Source organism: Poromitra crassiceps, assembly GCF_964638095.1.
Source record: "Poromitra crassiceps genome assembly, chromosome: 10".
Lineage (NCBI taxonomy): Eukaryota > Metazoa > Chordata > Actinopteri > Beryciformes > Melamphaidae > Poromitra > Poromitra crassiceps.
The window spans coordinates 12,159,844-12,185,795 of NC_139631.1; the positions used below are offsets into that span (position 1 = coordinate 12,159,844).

At 45.8% G+C, this 25,952-nt stretch overlaps 1 protein-coding gene across 2 annotated transcripts in view; it reads right to left on the minus strand.

Moving 5' to 3' along the window:
- The window catches only part of LOC310784120 (transducin-like enhancer protein 1), a gene marked incomplete at its 5' end in the record, with an annotated part of 31,890 nt that extends 11,205 nt beyond the window's left edge, over window positions 1-20,685 (minus strand). The window contains 8 exons of one of the 2 annotated variants that reach the window (XM_083645101.1): window positions 933-949; window positions 1,915-2,134; window positions 9,183-9,287; window positions 9,443-9,505; window positions 17,187-17,231; window positions 18,278-18,341; window positions 20,121-20,221; window positions 20,662-20,685. In XM_083645101.1, the coding sequence (XP_083501227.1) occupies window positions 933-949; window positions 1,915-2,134; window positions 9,183-9,287; window positions 9,443-9,505; window positions 17,187-17,231; window positions 18,278-18,341; window positions 20,121-20,221; window positions 20,662-20,685 (639 nt within the window). Of the gene's footprint in view, window positions 1-932; window positions 950-1,914; window positions 2,138-9,182; window positions 9,288-9,442; window positions 9,506-17,186; window positions 17,232-18,277; window positions 18,342-20,120; window positions 20,222-20,661 lie in introns of both variants that reach the window. The other variant, XM_083645100.1, reaches the window with a different exon arrangement.
- Between the last annotated feature and the right edge of the window lie 5,267 nt (window positions 20,686-25,952).

Consider the following 25,952-nt stretch of genomic DNA (forward strand, 5'->3'; position numbering starts at 1 on the left):
ACACACACACACACACGCGCGCACACACACACATACACACACACACACAAGCTCAGTGTCATATGACTAACCCCCCCCAGCACCCTTTCCCAAGCCCTCCCCTCTCCTCGGTGGCGGTGATATTAAACACAATGAGTCTTTAAGCGCGGGATCAGGGGCGGTGGGAGAGAGAGGGGAGGGAGGATGGAGAGAGGGGGAGGAGGGGGTAATCTGCTCACTGAGGTGTTAAATAGGCACAACAATGCAGGCTGTGCTGGAGGAGAGGAGAGGTGTGTGTGTGTGCGTGTGAGTGAGTGTGTGCGTGTGTGTGTGTGTGTGTGTGCGCGTGCGTGTGTGACCATGCTAAAAGGCTCATTTGGAGGAGAAAGGAAGTCTAACAGTTCAGAGCAGATCTAGGGCAGAACAAAACAGGCAGGCTAAACCTCTCCCCTCAAGCTCCTCAAACACACACACACACACACACACACACACACACACGGCAATAGACAGTCAAAAATCTAGAGTGAGACCAGGTGACTCGTGAAACAGAGCTAACAACATGAAACGGCTCATGTGCGTTGTGGCGCGGGGCCTTTATGCATTCATAACATGGTAAGATGAACATTATTGATCCCCGAGGGGGAAAGTGGGTCAGCAGAGGCAAAGACAGCAATACCATTCAAATGAAGGATGAGGCTGCAGGAGCCTCCTCCTCGGCACAACAGGTGCAGTTCACCTACCATATAAATCACAAAGTGAGCTTAACAGAACTGTTTTGGATCCCGCTTGCAGGTCTTGATTTTCATAGAGGTTAGGAAAACTGTAGCCGTGAGATAACTGATTGGTTGGACTAAGATGACCTTTTTTTATATCACAGGCGGGAGTAACAAAAGGCAAAAAAGTAAATAGTTTTGGTTTGGAAAAACATGGCTGCAGTCTTAGAAAGTACTTACTGTGCCAGGCTCTCGCTCTATCACCATTGGAATGGGACACACAAGGTTGAGGTTGTATGGTGGTCAGTCGGACAAGGGAGAACAAATTCACCATGTGAGGGGGGGAAAAACAAGTTAGCATTCTGAAGCATTGTACATGTCTGTGTATCTGTTATAAACAACCCAAATATCACACAGTAAAGCTGCGTTCACACCGACCTATTAAAGTTTTTCGCTGGCATCGAGTTTACATACAAAGTCAATGCAAACGAGCGATTGAGCGCATATTCGCCAGGGAGAAAAATCGCTGGGCGTCCGAGCGGCAGAGACAGAACGATAGGGAGAAAATACGCTCGTCGCCCGAGATGAAATATCCCAACTCGAGCGATATTACGCTGGCATCAGTCGCTCGCTGTTCAACGCTGATTGGCTGCCGTGTGAGAGTGAATCAAGGATCACACTGACTTGGAGCAAACCGCTGGTTTATTGTGTGGCAACAAACCGCATTGACAGCTGATTGACAGGCTGACATCTGACATGAAGTGAAGTCTGTACTACCGGTATAGAGCTCGCGTTAGGAGCACGCTGATAGGCTTAGCTTGTAAACAACTACGGTAGCTCGTAGTGGACAAACATCATGACATTGCGTAACGTTATAGCCCCCAGATGTCCGTCAATTCGTGTGCCTGTTGACGAATGATTTAAACACAGCGACAGAGCGATTCCAAAGGGCGGAATCGAGCGACAGAGCGAAAAATAAATATCTCGGTGTGAACACAGCTTAAGACAAGCTGGGAACAGCCCAACACATTCTAGTCCAGTCACTTGCGAAAGTAGAAGTGATAACTTACAAGTTACAAGTTAAGGCACTTTTAAGGGTAAACTGTATTTTTTTTTGCTGGTGCAACAAAGTCATTCAACATAGGAACCTCCTCCTCAGGAGATTCCCCCATTTCTCTCAAGAGGGCAGTGCTGTGCTGGCAGGTGGGAGTGGTTTGCTCACCTCTCAGGTGCTCAGGTCCCGAGCAGTGGGGCTCCTGTCCGCCATGGTGGGGCTTCTTATCCCCGACATCTTTACCCAGCAGATGTGGGGGCATGGCACCCAGCGCCCCCGACAGAGCCAGGAGACTGGCCGAGCCACCCAGCTGAGAGGGGTGGAGGCCTGCGGGGTGGGGGGTGAGGGGCACGGGGGCACCACCACCATGGGCGTGCGATAGATGCTGCTGCTGTAATGAGTGGTATTGGATGGGAGAGGGAGAGAGACAGAGAGAGAGAGATGCAAGAAAAGTTGATATGGCTTTCTGTTCATTTCAATTCATACAATGTTGACATGAATAATATGACAATGTTCTGCCATTTTGATCTGACTAGACAACATTATAGCAGAGCATGCACACTACAGTATAGCCTACATAAGTGTTTCCCAAAGACTGGGTTGGGACCCACAGGAGATTTTATTTGGGTCACCAAATAGATTTGCAGAATTTCTTCCACATTCTTTTCTTTACAGCGAGTATTTTTACTGAGAGAAATAAAAAACAATGAAAAGCCTGTTAACTCCGCCTAAACGCATTTATTTGGTAGCATTGATAAAGTATTGAATGTACCGTAAATTCCGGACTATAAGGCGCACCGGTGTATAAGCCGCACCTGCAAAGTTGACTGTTTTTTACATATATAAGCCGCACCGGACTATAAGCCGCGGGTGTTTTAATGGTATTTATTTTTTATTTTTTATTGTGTTTTAATGTTTAATTACCATAGGGTTCATGCACAGAGGGGATTGTCGGGAAAGAGATGGCTGTTTGAGGAAGCTCCCATTTATTAACATTTCAACAAAACAACATAACACAACACCACCTGTGTTGTTTTTTACAGTGCACACAGTGTCCGCGGTGTGGTGAAAAGAGGGCAAGAGAGGAAATTAAAACAGAAGTGGATTTATAGTTAGAAAGAGTGCTAAAAAAGAGAGATTTTTTTTTTTTGGAAAAAATCCATAGATAAGCCGCACCGTTATATAAGCCGCAGGGGCCAAAAAAGGCCAAAAAACGGCTTATAGTCCGGAATTTACGGTATATGTTAAAGGAACACTCTGCCCATTTTCAACCAGCTTTATATCATTAGAACATCAGTAGTATATCAGAAAACTGTAAACTGTTTTGAAGTCATTTAATTTGACAGTTATTGAGTGTTAAAGTGTGGACCAGTGACATCACTGGTCCACACTAACTCAAATTAATAACTCATTAACTCAAATTAACTCTCAATAACTGTCAAACTAGATAAATGATGAATAGTTTGACAGTTATTGAGAGTTGATTTGAGTTACTGAGTTATTAATTTGAGTTAGTGTGGACCAGTGATGTCACTGGTCCACACTTTAACACTCAATAACTGTCAAATTAAATGACAGACTTCAAAACCGTTTACAGTTTTCTGATATACTACTGATGTTCTAATGATACAAAGCTGGTTGAAAATGGGCGGAGTGTTCCTTTAATAGGCAACACGTGCATAAAACAACATTGTGATTGATCAAAGGGATATCTCTTCCAAATGGCTGGTTGACCTATCCAAGATCATATAAGATGGACTTGGCAGTGAAAATGGTCGGGAACGTTCATTTATGCACAACTTCACTCTTCTAACGATTTATAGATAAGAGCTATTCTGAATTGGGTTGTGATGGTTTGTCTTTTTTTTTAAAGTGGGTCCCCGGAAAAAAAGTTTGGGAAACACTGGCCTACAATCTCCTTAGTACATTTGTATTTAACGTTTATTTTAGGTGCTGTAATGCACTATGTGGGCATTCAAACCTGGCATTTCTTGTTGATATAGTAAAAAATAAAAAGATTGAATGCCTTCAATTCTGTTAGTGAATTACAATAACCATAATTGATTGCACTTATGATGGAGTACATGATGCTGGAATCAAATGTGTTACATTTGTATACTAATAGAGTAGTATATAGTAGAGTACGAGAGTTTTGAGCCTCAAGAAACGAGATACTGAGCTTGCTAAATGTACCAAAAAATAAATAAATAAATAAATAAAATATAGCCTAATCACTGTAATCAGACATATAAGTTACACACAATTTAAACAGCCAGCCAGCGGGGAAACACCGATGGCACCCAAGCTCCAGAGCTGTTGATTAAATTGGCTGCCTCTACCTGCATGTAAACTCAAGTGGCAGTCAATGAAACAGAGTCATCACTCGTCTCCATCAATACAGCTCTCCACAGCCTAATCAATAAACAGATATCTCGCTGGGATCGAAGTCTTCAAATGATGGGCCAATTTCCTCTGAGTCTAGCTTTACACTGAATCAACAAGCTGTTGCAGTCTACAAGGCAGTGAACACCACACACACACACACACACACACACACACACACACACACACACACACACACACACACACACACACACACACACACACACACACACACACACACACACACCTCCCTCTGGGGTCAAACACTGAACAATACTGACAGCTGGGATCACAGCCCAGAGCCCGAGGATGTGGTGGGAGAGGGGGAGGAGACGGGGGAGGAAAGGAGGAATGACAGAGGAGAGAGAGGGGGAGAGGAGAGGGAGGAGGAGGAGTGCCCCAGCTGCTGCCATCACAGTTGGGTGTTGTGGGGAAGCTGAGGAAGAGGGGTAGAGTGAAGGAGAGAAAGAGAGAGAGGAGGAGAGAGAGAGAGAGAGGGTTTGGCTGGCAGCCCCCCGCTCTCTCTTTCACACCAAATCAGGCGCTCGTCTGAGCGTGAAATGCCTTTGTGTTCCAAAACATCATTATTGCCTCCTCAGACAGTAGCCGCGGGAATCCAAGCTCACTGATTCGCCACGGGGAGGGGAGGGGAGGAGGAAGGAGGGAGAGGAGAAGACAAGGGGAGGAGGAGGAGGGGGGGGGGTGCACAGGAGGCGCCTCGGTGGGGGAGGGAGGAGTGCTGAAGGTCAAACCGACTTTTATCTCACCTAATTGACTAACCCACTCCCCCACGCCCCCGCCTCCTCTTTTCTCCCCTCGCCATCCTTCATTCTCTGCCTTCTACCCTGATGAATGACAGCACGACCACGCTATAGCTTTTTAGCCCCCCTGCCCCCCCTCCTGCCTGCTCCCACACACACACAAATACACACACACACACCACACGCACAATTTCCCCGCTTGGCTTGCCTGCCAAACGATCAAACATAAACACACACGTCACAGTTGATCACACTAACATGCTGCATACACAGGGTCCTGATAAACAAGGCATGCGCACACACACACACACACACACACACCCGCGCTTAACCATCCAACCCCCCCGCCTGTTGTTTTCTGGGGATAACAGAAATGCATCATGCTCTGCTACACACACAGACACACAAAAACAGAAATGCACTAAAACAGACACACACACACACACACACACACACACACACACACACACAAACAGGACCCCTGGTGGGAGTAAATGGAGGGGAAGTATTGGTGGAGGCAAGGGGAGCATGGTTTGTCATGGGGTGTTAGTGTGAGCTTGTGTGTGTGTGTGTGTGTGTGTGTGTGTGTGTGTGTGTGTGTGTGTGTGTGTGTGCGTGCGTGTGCATAGAGAGATAGGGGCAACACGCTTCATTACACTCATTTAACTCACAAACGGGGTGAATGACAGGCTGGCGTGGGAGACGGGAGGAGAGGGGAAGAGGGGAGTGTAGGGGCATCGCCGCGACGACGCCCCCCCCCCCCCTTTACAAACACTGGAATCCTGCAATTAAGACTCAAAACAGCAACTGCCAAATCCAGCTCTCCCCCCAACACACACACACACACACACACACACACACGCACACACACACACACAGGCCCCATCAGTCCACGCCAACTAACAAGCCCACCTCACTTCTCCCTAAACGCCCCTCTCAGCCCACAGCCCACCCTTTGCCCGGCTCTGTACCTCTCCCAAATTACCCTCAGACTCACCCACCCTAGCCCCGCCTCCCCGCCAGTCAAGCTCCTATGGCTCCTATAATAAAGCTCAGTATTCTTAACCTCCCATCCCAGCCTCAAAGTAACCCCCCGACTCTCTGTGCTCAGCTAAACGTCACTGCAAAGCCGCGCTGGCAAAAGCTTCTCTTTGTACTCTCTTTTCGGCACGCCGAGCCCTCTTAACCCGCAGTCCTGACAGAAGCCACGCCCCTTCTTCCCGTCACAGGCTGACGACATCTTTTCAGGAAATACCTCGTCACCCCCAATGAATCAAATGGCCGCCTCCCTACTAACTTGCTCTGAAAAACATCCCTTCTGTCTCTGTCCTTAGCACGCATTTGATTTCCTTTCCCAGTAGCACATGAATACTGTCACTCAGGGCTCTGTGGCTCAGACCCTTGACCTCCTCTCTGTTAGTTTGATGATCTAAGACAGGGGTTCCCAAACTTTTTAGTACCACTACGTACCAAACCACATTTCCCAGGGACCACTTCCACTGAGTATACAGTAAAATCTGTTTTCTGTAAAAAAAAAAAAAAAAATTGCAATTCTCTGGCGGACCACCAGGCGGAGCCCCGTGGACCACAGTTTGGGAAGCAATGTTTTAAGAGTTTAAAGTGTATTCTTTGCTGTACTCCCTTTAAAGCTAGAATGCTTAACTTTTACATATACATGACCATCTGTTACATTCAACCCATTGCCAAATGAGTTCCCACTATACTGATTAAGCCGATGGCCGCCAGATAACACTCTCTGTATTCCACAGTCAACCAGAGTTTTCAATCTGCTGTCATCCGGGGACATTCTGGCACTGCGACCACAGACTTCTGCTGTTGTGCGGCTCTTCTAGACCTTCCTAATGATAGCAGATCAAATGTATCAAATTCTGAAGAGCCATTAAGTGGGGGCTGTGTGACGTTCCAAACTATTTATCCCTGGTTTACAGCCCCCACGGAGTAGGCTACGGCTAGGCTTGGACAAATGCTACATTCACGTGCTGCTCGGATTGTCCCATTTCCCAATTTGGGAAGTCGTTCTTCCTCGGTGTGTTCATAAGCTTTTAAATGGTAATGTGGAAACAACATGGACACTACAAAGAAGATGTTGTATTTTATTGCTCAGAGTGTTTAAACACGTTGATACGTGTAGCTGTTTGCATTTTTTGCATTTAAGAGTTTAAGAGCAAAAGGAAGCGGTCGGGACTTATTTTTCCGACACCACATGAATGCAGCGCACTTTCCTTCATTGCCAGAAGCATGAGAAGGCGGGGGAGACAAAGGTTCTGCACTACAAAAGTTATACACTCCAGCTTTAAGACACTCTGGATAACAGTGTCAGCTTTAACACACAAATTCAAAATGTAAACTATTAAAGGGTTAATACTTGTGCAGATGTGATTTATAAGACAATGTCCATAGCCAAACTGCTCAGATTCAGTACTTCATTTTAAATCAAAGCAGTGTTACATAACATCTCCTTAGCAACCTCTCCACTTTCTGGCCAGACAGACTGCCAATTAAAAAAAACAATACTTTGCATTCTCCGATACAACATTGCGCCAGACTCCACTTAAAAATGTATGTTGCATGTTGCATAATTTAATTATTCATATCTCACAGAACATCACTCAGAGCCACTGGAAAGTTTGGTGTACAAGTGTTTCAGCAAGCAGTCATATTAAAATAAAATCTCAACTTTCTTGCCCCAGTGAATGCCATTCTTCTTGCTACACCAAGCTCCATTCAAGAATCTGGAAGTTTAGTTATCTTACCTATCAGCAGAAGTACATATTTTAAGAACTTTTATGAATGATTAGCAGCTTTTGGTAAATTTTCCATATAATTGTACAGGCCCGGCAAGCCACCAGGCCAACGAGAACCATCCCCAGGCCAAGAAAATATTCCTTTAAACGCCAAAAAATAATGCCAAATATCCAATTATTCTGTATTAAATAATCATTTGCGACTGGGAGCCTCTGTGCGCTGGTCCGAAACGTGATCAACTTCTGTGTTGTTGACCTGGGAAACTCTTGACGTGATGTGAGTGTCACTGCTATCACACCGTGCCCTAACTGCCCTGAATGCAATGCAAGCGAGCAGCACCTGTCTCGCTTTTTTCTCCTCTATTCCTCCAACCGACAGTCAACCCGCTCACGTGATTTCTCTGAAGCGGTTCTTTGACACGGTTTGTCTGAAAAAGTCTGTTTGTGTCGAGGACTTGTCAATATTGATGTTTGAATGTTCCATGGAAATAGAGAAGCGCAACACTACTGCGCAATGATTGCTTTCAGTTCACCCAACGGACGACAGACTATCGCACACTCTGTGCACCTCATTGCACTGTTCTGAATGTATTTCAGTTATCGTATGTGGCTGTGGTGGCCTAAAAGTTAGAGTGACCGTCGGTTCAGTCCCCAGGACCGGCAGGATAAATCTGGGTGGGGAAAGTGAAAACGCAGCGCTTGTCCCTCACTGAGGTGCCCTTGAGCAAGGCCCTTAACTCCAGCCGCTCCAGTGGGGCTGATCAGTGGCCAGCAGATCAGACTGTGGTTGTACTGGTCAGCAATCCAGGTATGAATGTGTGTGAATGAACGGGGCGCTCCTGAAAAGGAGGGCATTGCTCTCAGTGAGACTCCCCCTGCATAAATCAAGGTTAGAGAAAAATTGCTTCACATTTTGGTGACTTGCTGGATGGAAAATAGGTGGAGAGGAAGAGACTTTCACACCCGTCTATCAGTGTGCTGCTGTAGCACTTTGCGCTCACCCAAGTTGTGGGGGTGTTGCAGGGAGAAAATTAGCAAAAAAAAAAACCTGGAGTAGCTTATAGATTTACATCAGAGAGGCTATAACAAATACGCTACGGTACAATTTCCTGCTCATTACTTATTCATAACTATGAGTCCCAGGCTATACCGAGGCATCCTTCCCCTTATTGGACAAAATTTCTATATCAGTTCATCCCTAATCTAATCCATACATCTAATCCAACATGTGCCACTTTATTCCAAAAAAGCTAAACTTTTACGATTAGCCTGCAGTGCCCACTAGTCCCTACCACCCAAGACTGAGGGAATAGCCAGTGAAGCAACTATAAAAGCAGATTTGATTGAAATCAAGTGCTGCTTGGTGAATCTCTTGCATGATGCAGGTATCACTCGCTGATAAAGAAACATTCAATTGTTACACAATTGCCATAGGGCCCACCCCCTGCACCCCCTACACCCCCTACACAAACACACAGGCATGCAGAGACAGACGGCGGAAGTAAAGAGGAAGTGGAGGAATACACACTGTGGGTGGAAGACCTGGTAGTCCACGTACCCCGATGACCGCATTTAGCTCTGCCATGGTCACCTGCTTGGCCCGCTCCACAGCCTGGACCACCTGCTGCTGATGCTGCAACAACAACACGCATAAATACGCCGTGTCAGACTGAGCTGTTAGCAGAGACAACTGAACATAAACAGTCTAAGCAGCTAAACACACAGACACATACACGAGCACGCGCACACACACACACACACACACACACACGCGCGCGCACTGCATACCTCCTGAGAAAGGAAGGGGATGACTTGTGCACAGATGGTGTTTAGTCTCTTGGCAATCTCAGTCTGAGGGAGGAAGAGAGAGAGAGAGAGACTTAATTGTTAATACCGTAATTATAGCCATTTAGAAAAGACAGCTGTTCACTCACATCAATCAGGTAGTACATGTGCCTGCACACACAGACAAACACACACACACAACAAACTGCCACCTCCAGAGCAAGCCAACAAACACACACACACACACACACACACACACACACACACACACACACACACTTTAACAACACACATCCGCTTTCTCGACACACACATCCAGTATATTCCACACACACACACACAGAGATTCTGTATGAGATTCTCCATTCTAATTATCAGTACGAGATCAGGTTTCCCTCTTGCCCGCTCTATTTCTTTTTGTCTCTCCCCATCCTCTCTACTCTTGTCCCTCTTCCCATCAGCACTTCACCATAATCTCATCAGCTACTAATTTCATTTGCTCCCCCCCTTCTAGTATCCATGCCAACACATCCGCCTGCCCCCCAACCCCCGGAGGTGGCTACAATTGGCTGAAACCAGATACCCCCACAGTGGCATCAAATCAGATAAGGAGGTTCATATTACATATCATCCAATCAAATTGATACGAAGAAGGCCGGGGTGAAGAGGGAATTGGAGGAGCCATGAAACGTAGTAATGGCTCATCAGACACACACACATGCCACACAAATAGATACACACACACACACGCACGCACGCACACAAGTCTATTTTTCCAGGATCTAAAAAGCTTCACAGTGCTAGCTTTTGTGGTTATGTGATTTTCTTTTATTAAGTTTAACTGAAGTTTGGCATTTTTCATGTTTTAACTTCAGTTCACTGAAAGGATTATGGGTTGAGAAATTCTAAGACCCTTGTAACCCCTTTCAAAACTCAGTGGATCAGTGTTTCTTCTTCAGGTGTGATATGTACGAAAATCGTGGGACAGTCAGTGTAGCATTGCACAAAATGGCCTGAATATATCTGCAGGTTTTCTTTAGAAAGTTGTTGAGCAATACCACTGACTCAGGCTACATCCACACTAATAAGTTTTCATTTTCATTTTCATTTAGTTTTTGTTTTAAAATGTAAAACTAAACCGATCTCCGTTCACACGAGCGTTTCATAAATCATTTCCATCCATACGAACACGCCTGGAAAATGCATATCACATGACCATTCATGTATACTGGGCATGCGCGTGCCGGTGTAAACAGGAAGCAGATCGCGTACTGGTTGCTCAGTTGCAGAAAATACTTTGGAGGAAGAACAGCAATGGTGAAAAGTAAGACAAGTCAAGGCTGATGTCATTTGTTTTCTTCTGGAAAAGGGTCAGGGGCGTAACGAATCTGAGAAGAACACGTCGTGACTGATAGGACCCAATCAGGAAGCGAACGTGGGTGTCTGCGTCATCATCGTTATCCGTCTTTGTTATACGTCCGTCCAGACCAAAACACAATTCCGGAGTTTTCTAAGTAAAACAGGGTCAGCAGTATTTTCAAAAGCCTCCATTTTAAGGGGTTTGAAAAATCCAGTGTAAGTGTGGATGCTAGGTGTAAATGTAGCAAGAGTTATGCATTTTAGAATGAAAACAATTGGTGTAGACACAGTGTCAAAGATTTCTTTCTGGCTTTTAAAACTAATCTTAGATTCCCTAAGATTGTTCCTGAAAAGCGGTCATTTTTTAGAAATATCCGGTTTGTTTGTTTTTCTCTAGCAAGATTGGCCTGACGCACACGCACACACCCTTATCAGTTCACCAAGCAACACTACTCAAATGACCCAGCCATGGTTCAGCCAATCAAATACTTGAATGAGCCAATTAAGTACTAGTATTTCCAATAACTCTCCAGAACTAAATTATAAACTACTTTACCAAGAAAACACCTTGAGGGAATCAAACAAGAAACTTTTTATTATTATTAATTTTATTCACAACGTCACCTGGAGGGGTCTAAAAGAATCTTCCCCGTTTTCTCCACAAATGTACTTCGCCAATTCCCCCTGTCCCCATCTATGTTCGACCCCCTCTGCCAATCTGGGGAGAGTTTTAGACCAGCACATGCTTCCTCCGACAAGTGCCAGCCGCTTCTTTTCACCTGACACCGAGGAGTTTCACCGGCAAGATCACAGTGAATCACGTTATTCCTCCCATGACATGTAACTTGTCATTTCTAATACGGATTTAATAATGTGAAAAGTATAGAATGCACATTTCTACATCTGGCCACACTCTTCTACATACTGTATGCTCTTAATGAATCTGTATACCCAATAATATGAAGAGCTAGCAATGCACAAATGCACATCTGCTCTACATCGCTACATGGCAGGTGGAAACTAGGGGTGGGGGAAACAATCGGTATACCATAGTATCGCAATATTTTGCCTGACGATATTTGGACGCAGAGTATCGATAAAAAAAAATAAAATAAAAAAAAATTGCAGGCCATGCCATGCCAGGCCACCGGGCATCTGCCCGAAGCGCCCGATGTTGCAGTCCGTGCCCTGCAGTGGCATATTGAGTCCAGAGAAGCTTAATAATGTAGCCTACATGTGGGGCAAAAACAAAACAAAAAGGTGAAGTCAAGGAAAAGGTAGGAAAAGGAGTTAAGACAATATATCGAAATATCGCAATATTCAATATATCGCACTACTAGCATATCGCAATATCGCAATACTATCGTATCGTGACTCAAGTATCGTTTTAGTATCGTATCGTGGGCATCTGGTGATTCCCACCCCTAGTGGAAACAGACCACTGTGGTCCATTTTAGCTGTGTAAAGGGAACACATTTTTACCATTTGATTACCATTTTGTCGTTTGCCATCACTGAATTTGGTTAGTCTGGTGGTGTGTGTGTCAGTCACGCGGTTCGATTGGTTGGTAGTCCTGTCTATCACATGTTGAGCGGATGATTGGTTATGTGCCTGACTTGGGGGCGTACCCGACCTCACGTTGAGGGCTCATTTGAGTAGGAAGTGGGAAGTGAGAGTTCGGTAGCGTTGCAAGAGCTTGATAGCAGCAGTGCCACGAGGAACGCTAAACCTCAAACTGAGTCAAGGGCCTTTCCCCTGTATAAATAAAGTTTCAATAAAACGCCTGTAGATGCTCTTTATAGTTCTGTCCCTCATCCAAGTTACTTGTTAGCTTATCGTTAGGTAGACACCCTCTTCAAGTTGGGTAGTTACTATCGCCCAGCGCCAGCTAAACCGACCGGGCTGCCGCAGCTTGGCCGCTGCTTCCAGGGGACAGTTGCCCTGCTTGAGCTGGCCCTGAGTGTGAACTGCCCAGAGGGATGACCACTACCCTGGGGGAAACCTTCGAAGCGCTGGACAGAGGTACGTGCTTTGCCTTTACCAACACGTTGGTTGCATATGCTAACATAAGCTCTTACAAGCTATGTCACTAAATGTCTGGCTAACGGGCTGAGTGGGTGTTCGAGCCCTAGACAATATTGACATTAAGCTAATGTTTATCATAATAATCAACAACTAGCAGGGACACCGTGAAAGTGTATGTGTTCATCTATGTTCTGTTCAACTGGCTCGGCTGGGGGATGCATACATCAAGTTGTGCAATGTCTATATTATATTAGTGTTAGTATCACTAGGAGTCAATGGTGTCACGATGCATGTGCATTGACATGTCATCATCATGTACAGTACACATCACTGTAGTGTAGACTATTTGCCAACAATGCAATGGGGCTTCTGAACTTCAACAAGGAAGTCCCTTGGGCTGGCCCTGTACCGTGCTGAACCCAGAACATCTCATGAGTTGCTGGTTTCCAGATATGTAACTCAACCTCATAACGGCCAACCTAGGCCACGGCACGGCTAGACGGAGCTAAATAAGGAGCTAGTTTAGCCAGAATACACCTGCCCTACAATTAGCACACACAACATTCTCACAAGTCTGAGTTGTAAGCCTATAATTAGCCTTGTATAGAAGCTCACTGATTAAGAGCGTCTGAGAATAGTCTGACCAACTACTATGGGGTCAGGTGAGCTAATCTGACTAAGCTAGGTAACGAAGCTAACAAGGATCAAACAAACAAGGTTAAAGCCACAAATCCCTGAAGGTGCACTCCCTAAGTGAGGCATCATTACAGATTGTGACTTCAAAGACCTTCAGACTAAACAGAACTGAGATAGCTAGCTCTCAGAAATAGGATAACGATGTTTGCACGAGCGAAAGCTTTGTGAGCTAAAAAGGTAACGCTAAATCAATCGTGTTTACAGTGGTTAAATTTGGTAACAGGGTGACCCACAGCACAGTAGTTGTTGTGGGCTGAATTGACCTGTTGCCTACAGTACTTTGACAGTTTAGAGTACTGCAGGAATGAGTCCAGAAGTAGCACTTTGGTTCATAAGGGGAAAAGTGAATGGGATTTTAGAATGGCGATTTCAGTTCAATGCATCAAATAAGGTCTGTGGTTAACAAAAGTTTATGAGAGTGGAAAGTTGTGTTCAGCAGGATAATCTTCACAAACGTGGACCACTTTTATGACTTTTGAAGTGTAAATGTGCTTGTTTAAAGTAATGCGATTTTCAGAAAATGTTTGAACACCAAATTCCACTCCCATACGCTTGTGTTAACCTTAACCACAGACCTTATTTCATGCATTTAACCCGAAATCCCCATTCTAAAATCCCATAGCCTTTTTCCCCCCATGGTGGCGATTTCTGGTGCAGCCTATAAAAATACGCCATCCCTGCGGCACTCTATTCAGACACGGAAGAATACAAAGAATAATAATAGATGAATATCGGATTTTATGTAGGTTCAATTCAATTCCAGGCTGAACACATTGAAGAATCCTCGCTACAGCGCACATTCCACATAATAATATTCATAGTCAAGAGAGAGTACAAATATTCAGGATGCAGAGAGAAGATGCAAGTGTACTCACACAATGTGCCAATGGAGGACAGGCATCCCATTACACACAGTATAATTGCAGCATTATTTTGTCACAACACCACACACACACACACACACACACACACACACACACACACCCCAAAAAAACAGAAAGACAGAAAAAAAACTCCAGCAGGAGGTGGTTTGTTAGCCCGTACCCCCCGCCCACAGAAGCTTGTTGCTCTGACAACTGCAGCCCTAAGCTAATGACCTCCCCTGAAGCTTTGTTGTGTGTGTGTGTGTGTGTGTGTGTGTGTGTGTGTGTGTGTGTGTGTGTGTGTGTGTGTGTGTGTGTGTGTGTGTGTGTGTGTGTTGTGTGTGACAATAGGCAGAGATGCATCTTCTCACAATGAAAGAACAGTAGCTTGACACACAGACATAAAACAAAAGAGAAGCAAAGAACACACTAGAGAGGGTGGGAGAAGGGAAGAAAGGAGGCTAGTGGAAGCAACTAGGGAGCCCATCATTGTAAATGGAGAGTAGGGAATAGAAAAAGAAAAGGAGAGAACTTGAAGAGTACGGGGCCTCTGGGTAGTGTAGAGGTGAAAGCCCTCGCCTACCACCGCGGAGACCTGGGTTCAATTCCCGGTAGCGGTACTTCTGCCTTGATCAGACATTCCTACAGACACAATTAGCCGTGTCTACGGGTGGGAAGCTGGCGGGGTATGAGTCCTGGTCGCTGCACTAGCTAGCAAAGCAACGACCGGCTTGTCCTGGTTGTGTCATGTGAAGTGGGCGTGGTTTCATCTAAACTGGGTTGGGAAAAGGATAGGGATGGGTATCATTTCGAATTTCTCTGATACCGGTGCTAAAATGATACTTCTGAAAATGGTACTAGAGCCCGACCGATATATCGGCCGGCCGATATTGGCCGATCACCGATATACTGTTTCAGTGCACGGATGTCATTTTGGACAGTAAAGTTTGTTTTAAACTGTAAAATATCCTATATTACATATCTCAAGTCACATCAAGTCATATGTTTGAGAACCGTTGGATATTTGAGGGATCATTGCAAAACATTTTGTGTAATATCATGTGTACATATGATATAATATCATCTGTCAATATATCGATATCAGATTTTTTTTACTCTCTAATATCGGCATATCGGATTCGGTCGGGCTCTAAACAGTGCCTGCCCTGAACCAATACTTGTTCAAGTGGATTTAAAGCAGATGGGTTTTTTTTATTTAAAGAGGATTTCAAGTGGCACGCTCCAAACGAAAATGTTAGTGAAGGTGTGTGCAGCGCCAGGTTCAGAGCACCGCAGCACGGGCATGGTAATGAAATGAGGCACCCAAATCTGCATTGCAATCGGTCCGGTAAGTATCGGTCGTAAAGGTACCGGTACCAGGTTTCGGTACCCAACCCTAGTAAAGGAGACATGCCCCCAGATCGGCAGAGGGAGTGGAGCAACGACCAGGGCACAGGGAATTGGCCAAGTACAATAGACCCTTTTCACAGGGGACATTTTGTGTCGAAAAGGCAGGGTAAACACAGGGGCAAGCAACACACTAATGAGGGTTTCCAAATTTCAATCATGGAAGTTGGAAACCCTCATTAGTGTTTTGCTTGCAGCACCTGTGTTTACCCTGCCTTTTCGACACAAAATGCCCCCCCGTGAAAAGGGCATATTGGAGAGAAAATGGGAGGAAAAAATGGAAGAAAAAAAAATGAACACAAGGATAGGAAAGAGAGAAGATGTGAAAAAATAGCTAATGAGAAAGAGAGAAACGGAGACAGAGAGAGACAGACAGACAGACAGACAGACAGAGAAGCACTCCTCAGTGAAGCAGCAGCCTAGCCAATCCACCTCCAATTTCCTCTGGTCTGGCCGGTCGATAGCTGTGGTAATTACTGGTAAACGCTCTGAGCCCTGCACCTCTCCTGTGGGGATAAGTGTGTGTGTGTGTGTGTGTGTGTGTGTGTGTGTGTGTGTGTGTGTGTGTGTGTGTGTGTGTGTGTGTGTGAGTGAGAGAGAGTGAGAGAAAGACAGTGTTTGTCCCTCTCATCATGTGTGTGTGTGTACATACTTAACTATGCCAGTATGTTTGCCTTTCAGTGTGTCTGTAGACAACGTAGTATGTACCCATGTGTCAACATGTTTGACTTTATGTGTGTGTGTGTGTGTGTACATTACTGTGTGGAACTGTCCTTGTCTTGATGCGTGTTCGTTCACGCATGCATCACCATGTGTAAGTGCCCTTGCGTTTCTGTATGTGTGTGCACATTACTATGTATAAGTGTCCTTGCTTGTGTGTGCGCGTGCATGCGTGCCTCCCTGCCTGTAAAGGGGAGCTTTCCTGTCTCTCTTCCTCTCCGTTTCCTCGATAAAGGGCCTCTCTGTGATCGATTCCTCTGCCCTCCCCGGCCCTGCCCCTCTAATGTAATAAAGCAGGCCGCTCCCCTAGACAGCACCAATCAATCTACAGAGCCATTCATCCTGCCTCTGGGCTCAGCCGGCCGGCCCTAACTGGGGAAATGGAGACAGAGCCCCATCGATCATGGATAAACACACAAACACGTACACACACACACACACACACACACACACAGGCGTACAGTAAAAACACACACAAATGGATGAATGCACAAATGCATTTGAGCACACACAAGGACACATCAACAGGCACACACACAGCAAATACATCAAAACCTTGACATGAGAGAGACGGAGAAACACAAGGCGTACGGAGACAGACAGACCGACATAAAGGCAGAGGCAAGCAGACAGAGAAGGAAGTAGACCACGATAGGCAGACAGATACCAATCCATACCTGTTTGTGCATTTCGATGTTGAGGCCATACGACATCTCATAGTACTGAGGAGAACAGAAAGTTGGATGGTTAGATCCGGCAGAGTACATCTAAAAGTCATGAAACAAGTATTTTCCTACACTCTCTAATAATGATTTGATAGTGCTTTGTTCTATTTTAATTTTAAACCTCTGCAGGGGTGTCACCACCGATCCATGACCCCAGGCTGCATGGCCTGGTTTCTGTTACAGGGAGATCTTACCAGCCGTGATATATGAAGCACTGGAGGTGGATAGTTTTGCAAACAATCAGTGGAAGGGCATTTTGGAAGGGCATTTTGTTTCCCCCGTTTCTCAGACGACTGAGAAGGACTTTGGATTCACACAAAGACTCTTCTGCCCTTAATTTGTTGGAGGTAAAACGGCTTGGCAGTGTCAGGTTACTAATAAAGTTGAAAATACCTCTCTAATTGTGTGGTCATATTGGCTGCTTGTGACTGAGTAGCTGTGTGTGTGTGCGCGTGCATGCATGTAATACACTGGCTACTGCAAAGGTATGCGAGTAAAATGTGTTTCAAGAGCTTTCTATGACTCGATGAACGGTTGAGGACAGGTTTTTTTTTGGTAAAAAGGCAAAAAATACGAAAAAAAGTTAAATGCAGAAACTCATGAATCAGTGGCTCACAGGAAAGGAGGCATCATAAAACGCATGGTCCCGTCAATGTCGAGCTTAATCAAGATATAAAACTGCCTGCATGCAAACTTCACAAGTCCTCACACTGTCTAATCTGCCACTCTAATCATCTCCATTTGCAGGTCCAAATATGGAAATGAAAACACTTGCACACAATCAGAAGAGATTTTCTTCTTGCTGTATATATATTTTTCCCCATTATGCCCATTCAGTTCTTTCAGGTAATAATATGATACTTTATTGATGCCCGTAGGGACATTTTCCACTTGCCACCCTCCAGCACCAGGGATTGAGCCAGTCTTGCTGAAGGGCACTTCAGCAGAGCGGATGCTTACCTACACAGGGAATCCCACTAGGCCACCCTGCCGCTGCCCACATGTGTGAGAATAAAAAACTCTGAGTGTGACTTGGACCTCACCATGACGTAGTGTCGCTGCATCTCAGTCTTCTCACTGGCCAACTTCTCACACTCCAGCTTGAGACTGAAAAACACACAACAATAGAGAATTAATTTTAGGAACTTGACATTTTCTGTCCAAATTGAGCAAATTCAGCCTCGTCCTTGGATGTTAGGCCCATTGGTGCATACAAGCACTGCTGTCACAGAGAGTCATGAGAATCACACACGGTGTGTGTGACAGAGACAGAGACAGATCTCAGTGGTGTAAAGTGTTCCCTAATAATATCAGTTTGGGGCTCTGTGTGATTTATGAATTTAAACGTTTGTGCAACTTAACCTTAAGCTTCATGCTAATTGATAGGACAGACAGACAGACAGACAGACAGACAGACAGACAGACAGACAGACAGACAGACAGACACACACACACACACACACACACACTTAGCTTGATAGATACATGGCAAAGTGAGTTTATTTGTTGTAATATTTGTGTGCCCCATTTTGGGATCAAAAAGGTGACTGTCACCTAAAGGTGACTAATTTGCATCCCTGAGGAAACACTGATTTGCAGTTCTTACAGCCTAAAAACATTAACTGATGATATTTAAATGTCTTTCCATAAATAAAGTTTGAAAATTCATGTGGCTGTTACAATATCATCAGTGGCATGAAAACATTACAGAATAGTGAATTTATAGCTTGTTTTATATTATAGCTGTATTGTAGCTGTTATTATAGCCGTTTACAAAAGAGAATCATTCCTGATCAATGAAACGGCTGCTATTTGATACATTGATAAACGGAAATATGATAGTTTAGAGCCAAAACTTTCAAATATAACAGTCTGTGTCCACACTCAGTATCTGCAACAACTCAGCATAAACAGCAAGGAGCAAGTAATTTATTCTTTCTTAAACTGTTCTCCTAAAACAGACAATTAACAACGGGGAATGCATCCAAAATCGGTACTAACAGGGATGCATTACCCTCTCGCGCTGCTCGCTAATTACAGCACCCCCAAAACACAAAGCAAACCCAGAGTAGGACACGATATCAAACGTGTTCACAATAGAAGAAGTGAAAGGGCAAAGCTTCTTCCTATCCACTCATGATAATGATGGTCATAACCGCTGTCTGCTCATGATAACTACTTCTCTGTTGGCTGTACGTCGTTTGTTCAGTTTAACCCCGTTGAGTATGAGGAATCCATCTCGTGCATGTTCCCGAGACAGGGCTAAGCATCGTGACTCAAATGACAGGCAAAGCTGTGTGTGTGTGTGTGTGTGTGTGTGTGTGTGTGTGTGTGTGTGTGTGTGTGTGTGTGTGTATGTATGTGTGTGTGTGTGTGTGTGTGAGTCAGGGTGTAAAACAAAACAGTGGGTTGTCTGTAGGTCAGGAGCTTTTTCACCTGTTAACCACCCTCCAAACTACCAAAATAAGTAAAACCACGTAGAGGCATACAATTGCACATATACCCGACCACTTCCCCACACATAACTCTCTCCCCACACACACACACACACACACACACACACACACACACACACACACACACACACACAAAATAAGGAATGATTTATAAAAACCCTGAGCCCACACGCCACCCTCCGGCTCTAACCCATCACCACGACTTAGACCTACCGCAGTGTCAGCGCTAACACTGATGTCTGGGCATGCTGTGTGTGTGCGCGCCTAATCCAAGTTATGGTTTAGTTTGGGGTTTTGTGACTTATTATTATACAAGAAGTATTATGATAAGGGAGAGGGCTGGGAGTAAATGACAATGAGAAAATGTGCAATCATGGTCATGGCGCCCCTCCATAAAGATAGCATGCGTGTGTGTGTGTGTGTTATCCACCTGTGGTACTGTGCCTGGAGAAACTGGAACTCCTCCTTGATGCGGTCCAGCGACTCTGGGATGGTGAACTTGAAGGGCTGGCCTGGAGCCTGGTGGGGCGCCTGACACGGACACACACGCACGCGCACGCACGCACGCACGCGCACGCACACACACACACACACACACACACACACACACACACACACACACGCACACACACACACACACACACACACACACACACACACACACACACACACACGGGATTAGCAACATCAACATCATTCTATGTAGCTTGCAATGCATCTTATCTTCTCAGTTACTCGAGGCTTGCATGTACTGTCAGCAACTTTTAATTATTAGTAATTATTGACGCGGGCCAAGAGCATCATCAGTGAGCGCCTGCACACTGCACAGCCCAATTATCAAGAGAGAGGCGTGATATGAGCATATAATTAGGCTGAAGGCTGTTACAACTAAAAACAACAAGGAACAACAAAGGCTTCAGCCAACCTACCATACCGACCAGGTGAAGGCAGGAGGGAGGGAAGAGTCTTACCGGGTGTCGCCCCTGGGGAAACATCGTTATCTCCGAGAGGATGCGCCCGTTTCCTGCTTAAAACCCCGTTTGACGGGATCAAAGTAGGGCACCAAGGGTTGGTGGGTGCTCCAGATCACGGAAACGAATCCATCCGCCGTTATTTGGTCGTTGTTCTGAGACCAGCGGTCGTTATTTTCAAACAAAACCAACCGCCCCGCCGCTCCCTCCCTCCCGAGTTCACCAACCGAATAATGTGAATCCCTGCTCTCCTCTTCTCTCCCCGTTTCTCTCCTCGCGCTCCAGCGAGCGGACGGCCGTAAATCAACCGGAAAAACACGGGAAACGGGTCATTAGCTGGAGGCAGAGGGGGAGAGGCAGCCTATAAACCAGGTGAGAATGAAAGGCTGGAGCCACCTCAATCACTCCCGTGTTGTTGCTGTTTTGTGGAGGATGATCCGCTGTATTCCGAGTAGGGAGAGACAAACAAACAAAGCTGGAAAAACTCAAGTCAGACCCAAAAGCAGACGACAGGCGCAACGACGCGGTCTGCTCATATAGTCCAAGAAAATCCACACAAGTTAATTGCTGTGAAGAGTCCCCACTTGACTCGCCGTGGTCGCTGCTTGGCGGTTGAATACTCGACAAAAGAAGAAGAAATACTTGCTTGCCTATGGATTTTGAGACAGATAACGTTAGCGGTCCAAACAGGTTTCCTAAACGAGGGGAGATGTTATTCGTTTTGATAACAACAACTCCCACCACGGCAGCAACAGTCCACAGTCTAGCTCCGCTTTACCTCAATGGCAACTTTCTCACGCGGTTTCACGCTCCCGAAATGCAGACCCGGCCCACAAAACGGCAGCGGACCAATCAAAGCCGCGGCTCCACGTGGGGATAATGATGTAGTTTATAGGACGGACCAATAGATTTCCTGTAAACTGCTTCGAGCCTGTTGACCTGATTGAGCTACGCGGATTCCAGCCAATCAGCGCATCGCAAGCGCTGTCACACGGAGGCGCGCGGGGCGGGCAGTGCGGTGGGTTATGGCAAATCTCAGCTGTCAATCAAAGTAACGTGGGCTCAGCTGGAACAAGGTTACAGGCGCGCACGCACACACACACACACACACACACACACACACACACACACACACACACACACACACACACACACACACACACACACACACACACACAGTCTTACTTGGTAGCTGCTGTGAACCTTCCTAACAAGTGCCATGGCAAATCAACTCAAATTTCTCTCTCTCTCTCTCTCGCTCTCTGTGTGTGTGTGTGTGTGTGTGTGTGTGTGTGTGTGTGTGTGTGTGTGTGTGTGTGTGTGTGTGTCCCTCTTTCTCTGTCTGATCTGCCTCTCTACACCCCCCCCCCCCCCCCCCATGTGTTTCCACTACCTTTGAATTAGGAGGCTTGGGACGCCCTGTCCAGAGGGGCCGCCCGAAACCCCATCTGAAAAGAATGTTGTTAGAGCTTAGTGTTATTATTTTATATCATTTAAAAAGTGCCAGTGACATGACCAAATTTATTCAAGCAGTGAAGAGGTAAATTGTCATTGTCAGAGGCTGAGCCTATATTTTTTAATCTAAGTAACTAACTAACTAATTGACTGACAGACTAATGAAATACTAACCTACCGACTGACTGACTGACTGACTGACGGACTGACTATAAAAGTGACCACTTCACAACATTTTCAAGTGGCTGAATGGTGTTTCTTAAAATTGGGTCGTACAAAGTGGGCTTACGGTTTGTCAACAACTGTGTTCCACTTATCCCGTCTAAGACCCTCTCAGTTCACATGGAAAACCCCTCATGCCCACGCTGACCTGTGATTGGCTTAGAGAGCTCAACCCCTGACCCTGTGACCTCTGACCTCTATGGCGGCTGATCCGGTCCATATGAGAGACTCCTGACTGTGACCAACCGTGACCTTTTTCCCAGCCCTCTCTCTCTCTCTCTCTCTCTCTCTCACACACACTCACACACACCCACATGCACATCAGAGTGAACAATGCCACCCACTGAATTGCACCTGTGTGTGTGTGTGTGTGTGTGTGTGTGTGTGTGCAGTGTGTGTGTGTGTGTGTGTGTGTGTGTGTGTGTGTGTGTGTGTGTGTGTGTGTGTGTGTGTGTGTGCAGACAGACAGACAGACAGACAGAGGAAGTTAGTTTTTGTGTATGATTTCTGTGTGTGTGTGTGTGTGTGTGTGTGTGTGTGTGTGTGTGTGTGTGTGTGTGTGTGTGTGTGTGTGTGTGTGTGTGTGTTATGTGTATGTGCGATCCAATTTTGTCTCTCTGTGTTTGTTAACACTTGTCTTCACCTTCCCCCCTCCTGGCACCCCTTCCTGCCTCAACTGGACCAATCGGACTGCTTTGTAATATAAGCCAATCACAATGTTTAGCTATTTCTCTCGTAACCTAAACCAGCCAGCCGGGCCAGAGAGGGAGATCCATGTGCAGCGCTGCCTGCAGTATTAGTCTGCCTACCTGTAGACTGATAGCTGTTTCTCACTGTCACTGTCCTGCAGAAGCCTCTCACTTACAAAAACAACTCTTTTGAGAATTATGGAGAAGTGCACTGCACTCATTTCCACATTAAATCTGCATGCATGTTTTGAGTTTATCAAATACATTTTGTGTCTGGGGACGTCTGGATAGCGTGTGTAGAGGTTAAAGCACTCGCCTACCACCACATAGACCCGGGTTCAATTCCAGGCAGAGCTACTTCCGGCTTGGTCAGACTTTCCTACAGATACAAATGGCCGTGTCTGCGGGTGGGAAGCCGGTGGGGTATATGAATCCTGGTCGCGGCACTAGCGGCTCCTCTGGTTGCTCAGGGATTCCGGTTCAGGGTGGGAGGGGAACTGGGGGGAATAGCGCCATCCACCCACGCGTTACATCCTGTAGACTTAATTGAGCTATCCGGATTCCTTGCTGTCACATGAAAAATAAGCGGCTGGCGACTGCACATGAGGAAGCATGTGCTAGTCTACGGCTCTCCCCAGATCGGCAGAGGGGATGGAGGAACGACCGGGACAGGGAATTGACCATACAAGTGGGCAGAAAATGGGAGAAAAATGTGTGGGGAAAAAAAGATAAATCATCAATAGCCTATATATCAAGGCCTCAAGTACAGGATGGAACATGGCAAATTGAGAGAGAAAAATTGAAATTTTTCAAAAATACTAGGACATGATTCATGGACATGATTTAACGCTTTATAATCTACTGACTTTTGAAGCGCAAATGTGTTTTTTTACACTATTTTCAGAAAACGTTTCACAAGTCATAAAAGTGGTCCTCATTTGTGAAGATTATCCTGCTGAACACACATTACCACTCCCATAAACTTTTGTTAACCACAGACCTTATTTCATGCATTTAAACCGAAATCCCTGTTCTAAAATCCCATAGCCTTTCCCCCCTAAGAACCAACATGGCGGCGATTTCCGGTTAAGCCTACGGTACTCTATTATGAGGGAGATTCCAGATATTCTCTGTTGTTGGTGAACGGTTCCCATTCCCAACGTTCCCAACGATATCCTGCGTCCTATTGGTGATCTGAAAGGGACAGCCAGACACCAGGCAGATAGATAATTACACGTGATCTCACCGGCCTTCTGATTTCCTTAACAAAATAGCCTCTCCCCTGATCCCTTTGAGCATTCACTCTGTCCCTTTCTCTCTCTCCCTCCCTCCGCGGCCGTTTGTTTAGACTGCACAAGCACACAATTAGCCTCTGGATGGGATACAGGAACCTGCCATATAAGGCTCATTTGGTTTGCAAATGTCCCATTTCTTTCTGATTTTAGAGGCTAAAACAAATGGCGAAGCTTTGTTTTTAAAGAAGGGGGAGAGGGCAAGAGAGAGAGAGAGAGAGAGAGAGAGAGAGAGGGGGGGGGGCAGAGGAGAAGTGGCTATTTTAGCTTTGACCAGGTCATCTTGGCTGTAGAGGAGAGAAGAGGCTCTTCCAGTGATTGAACAAGCAGCATGTAGGAGTACAAATGGAGGGACCCCACTTTCAGCCCACTTACTCCAAGAAGAGCGTTGGTGTGGGGTGTGTGTGTGTGTGTGTGTGTGTGTGTGTGTGTGTGTGTGTGTGTGTGTGTGTGTGTGTGTGTGCGTGCGCGCGCGTGTGTGCGCGTGCACGTGCGCGCCCGCACAAGTGAGTGAAATGTATGTGTTTTGTTTGGTTGTGTGTTATTTGAATGTGTGTAGCCTATGCATTTGGTTTGTGTGTGTGTGTGTGTGTGTGTGTGTGTGTGTGTGTGTGTGTGTGTGTGTGTGTGTGTCAACAGCAGTTGATTTGCGTGAGGGTTCTGGCTGAGCTGTCCCATGGAGTCCTTTTGTCTTGTTTTGACTCCTCTGTTTTTAATGGACAACCCAGGGCATGATTTGAATAGCATCAGCCCTGCCTGTCCGTCACTTTGCCCTGTATTTGGCTTGGCGTTGGTGGGAGGGCTTGGTTTCCTCTTTGGAAGACTTCAGTCCCTTTGTGCCAAATCCAATCCTTTTGTGCCCAACTTGGGACGGGTTTCTTCATGAGGGGTGAAGAAGGGAGGAGGTATAGCTGAGCAGCCCTGCCTCGAGATTTGAATGGGGTCACTGTCCATTGGCTGATGTATATTTAAGCAATAGCTCATGACAGGCCGCTTTCGCGTCAGGCGAACAACGCCCAAAAGCTGTAACATAATAACCATATATCATGGCCTGAAGTGAGTTATTGCTTTTAGGAAACAGTTACCAAGTATGGCAATATGAAAGTAATAGACACACTCCTACTACTACTAACTACTAATGTTCAAAATAAAATGTCTGCACATAGACCCTTTTAGAGTGGACATCACAGGGTTAGTTGCGCACGCATCGCGGTATCCAAAACTCGGAGGAACTCAAGCCGAAACGAGAGAGATCCCCGGAATACAGGAAAAAGACGTCTTGTGCCGTATGCGTATAGACGCTGGACATTCCCACTAGGAATATGATGATGTCCGGCACTGCAACTTTGGTGATTGGATCCCAGACCCATCCTGACAGTGAGTACGGGTCAAGAAACCTCACCCCACTGAAAGAGTTAGCTTTTGTGTAAGGTAACCTGTCTGTTGCTGGCAAAGCTTTAAAATACATGGAGGAGGCATCGGGATCTCCATATTTCTATGACAGCTGAACCGCTAGTTGTAACTTTCTGCAACCAGTTCAGCTCCACCTACGAAATATGTAATCGCTGTTTACAAACATTAAAAGGGTCTATAGAGTGAGGCAGTTGCTGTCCAAAGTAGGTAAGTTACAGCA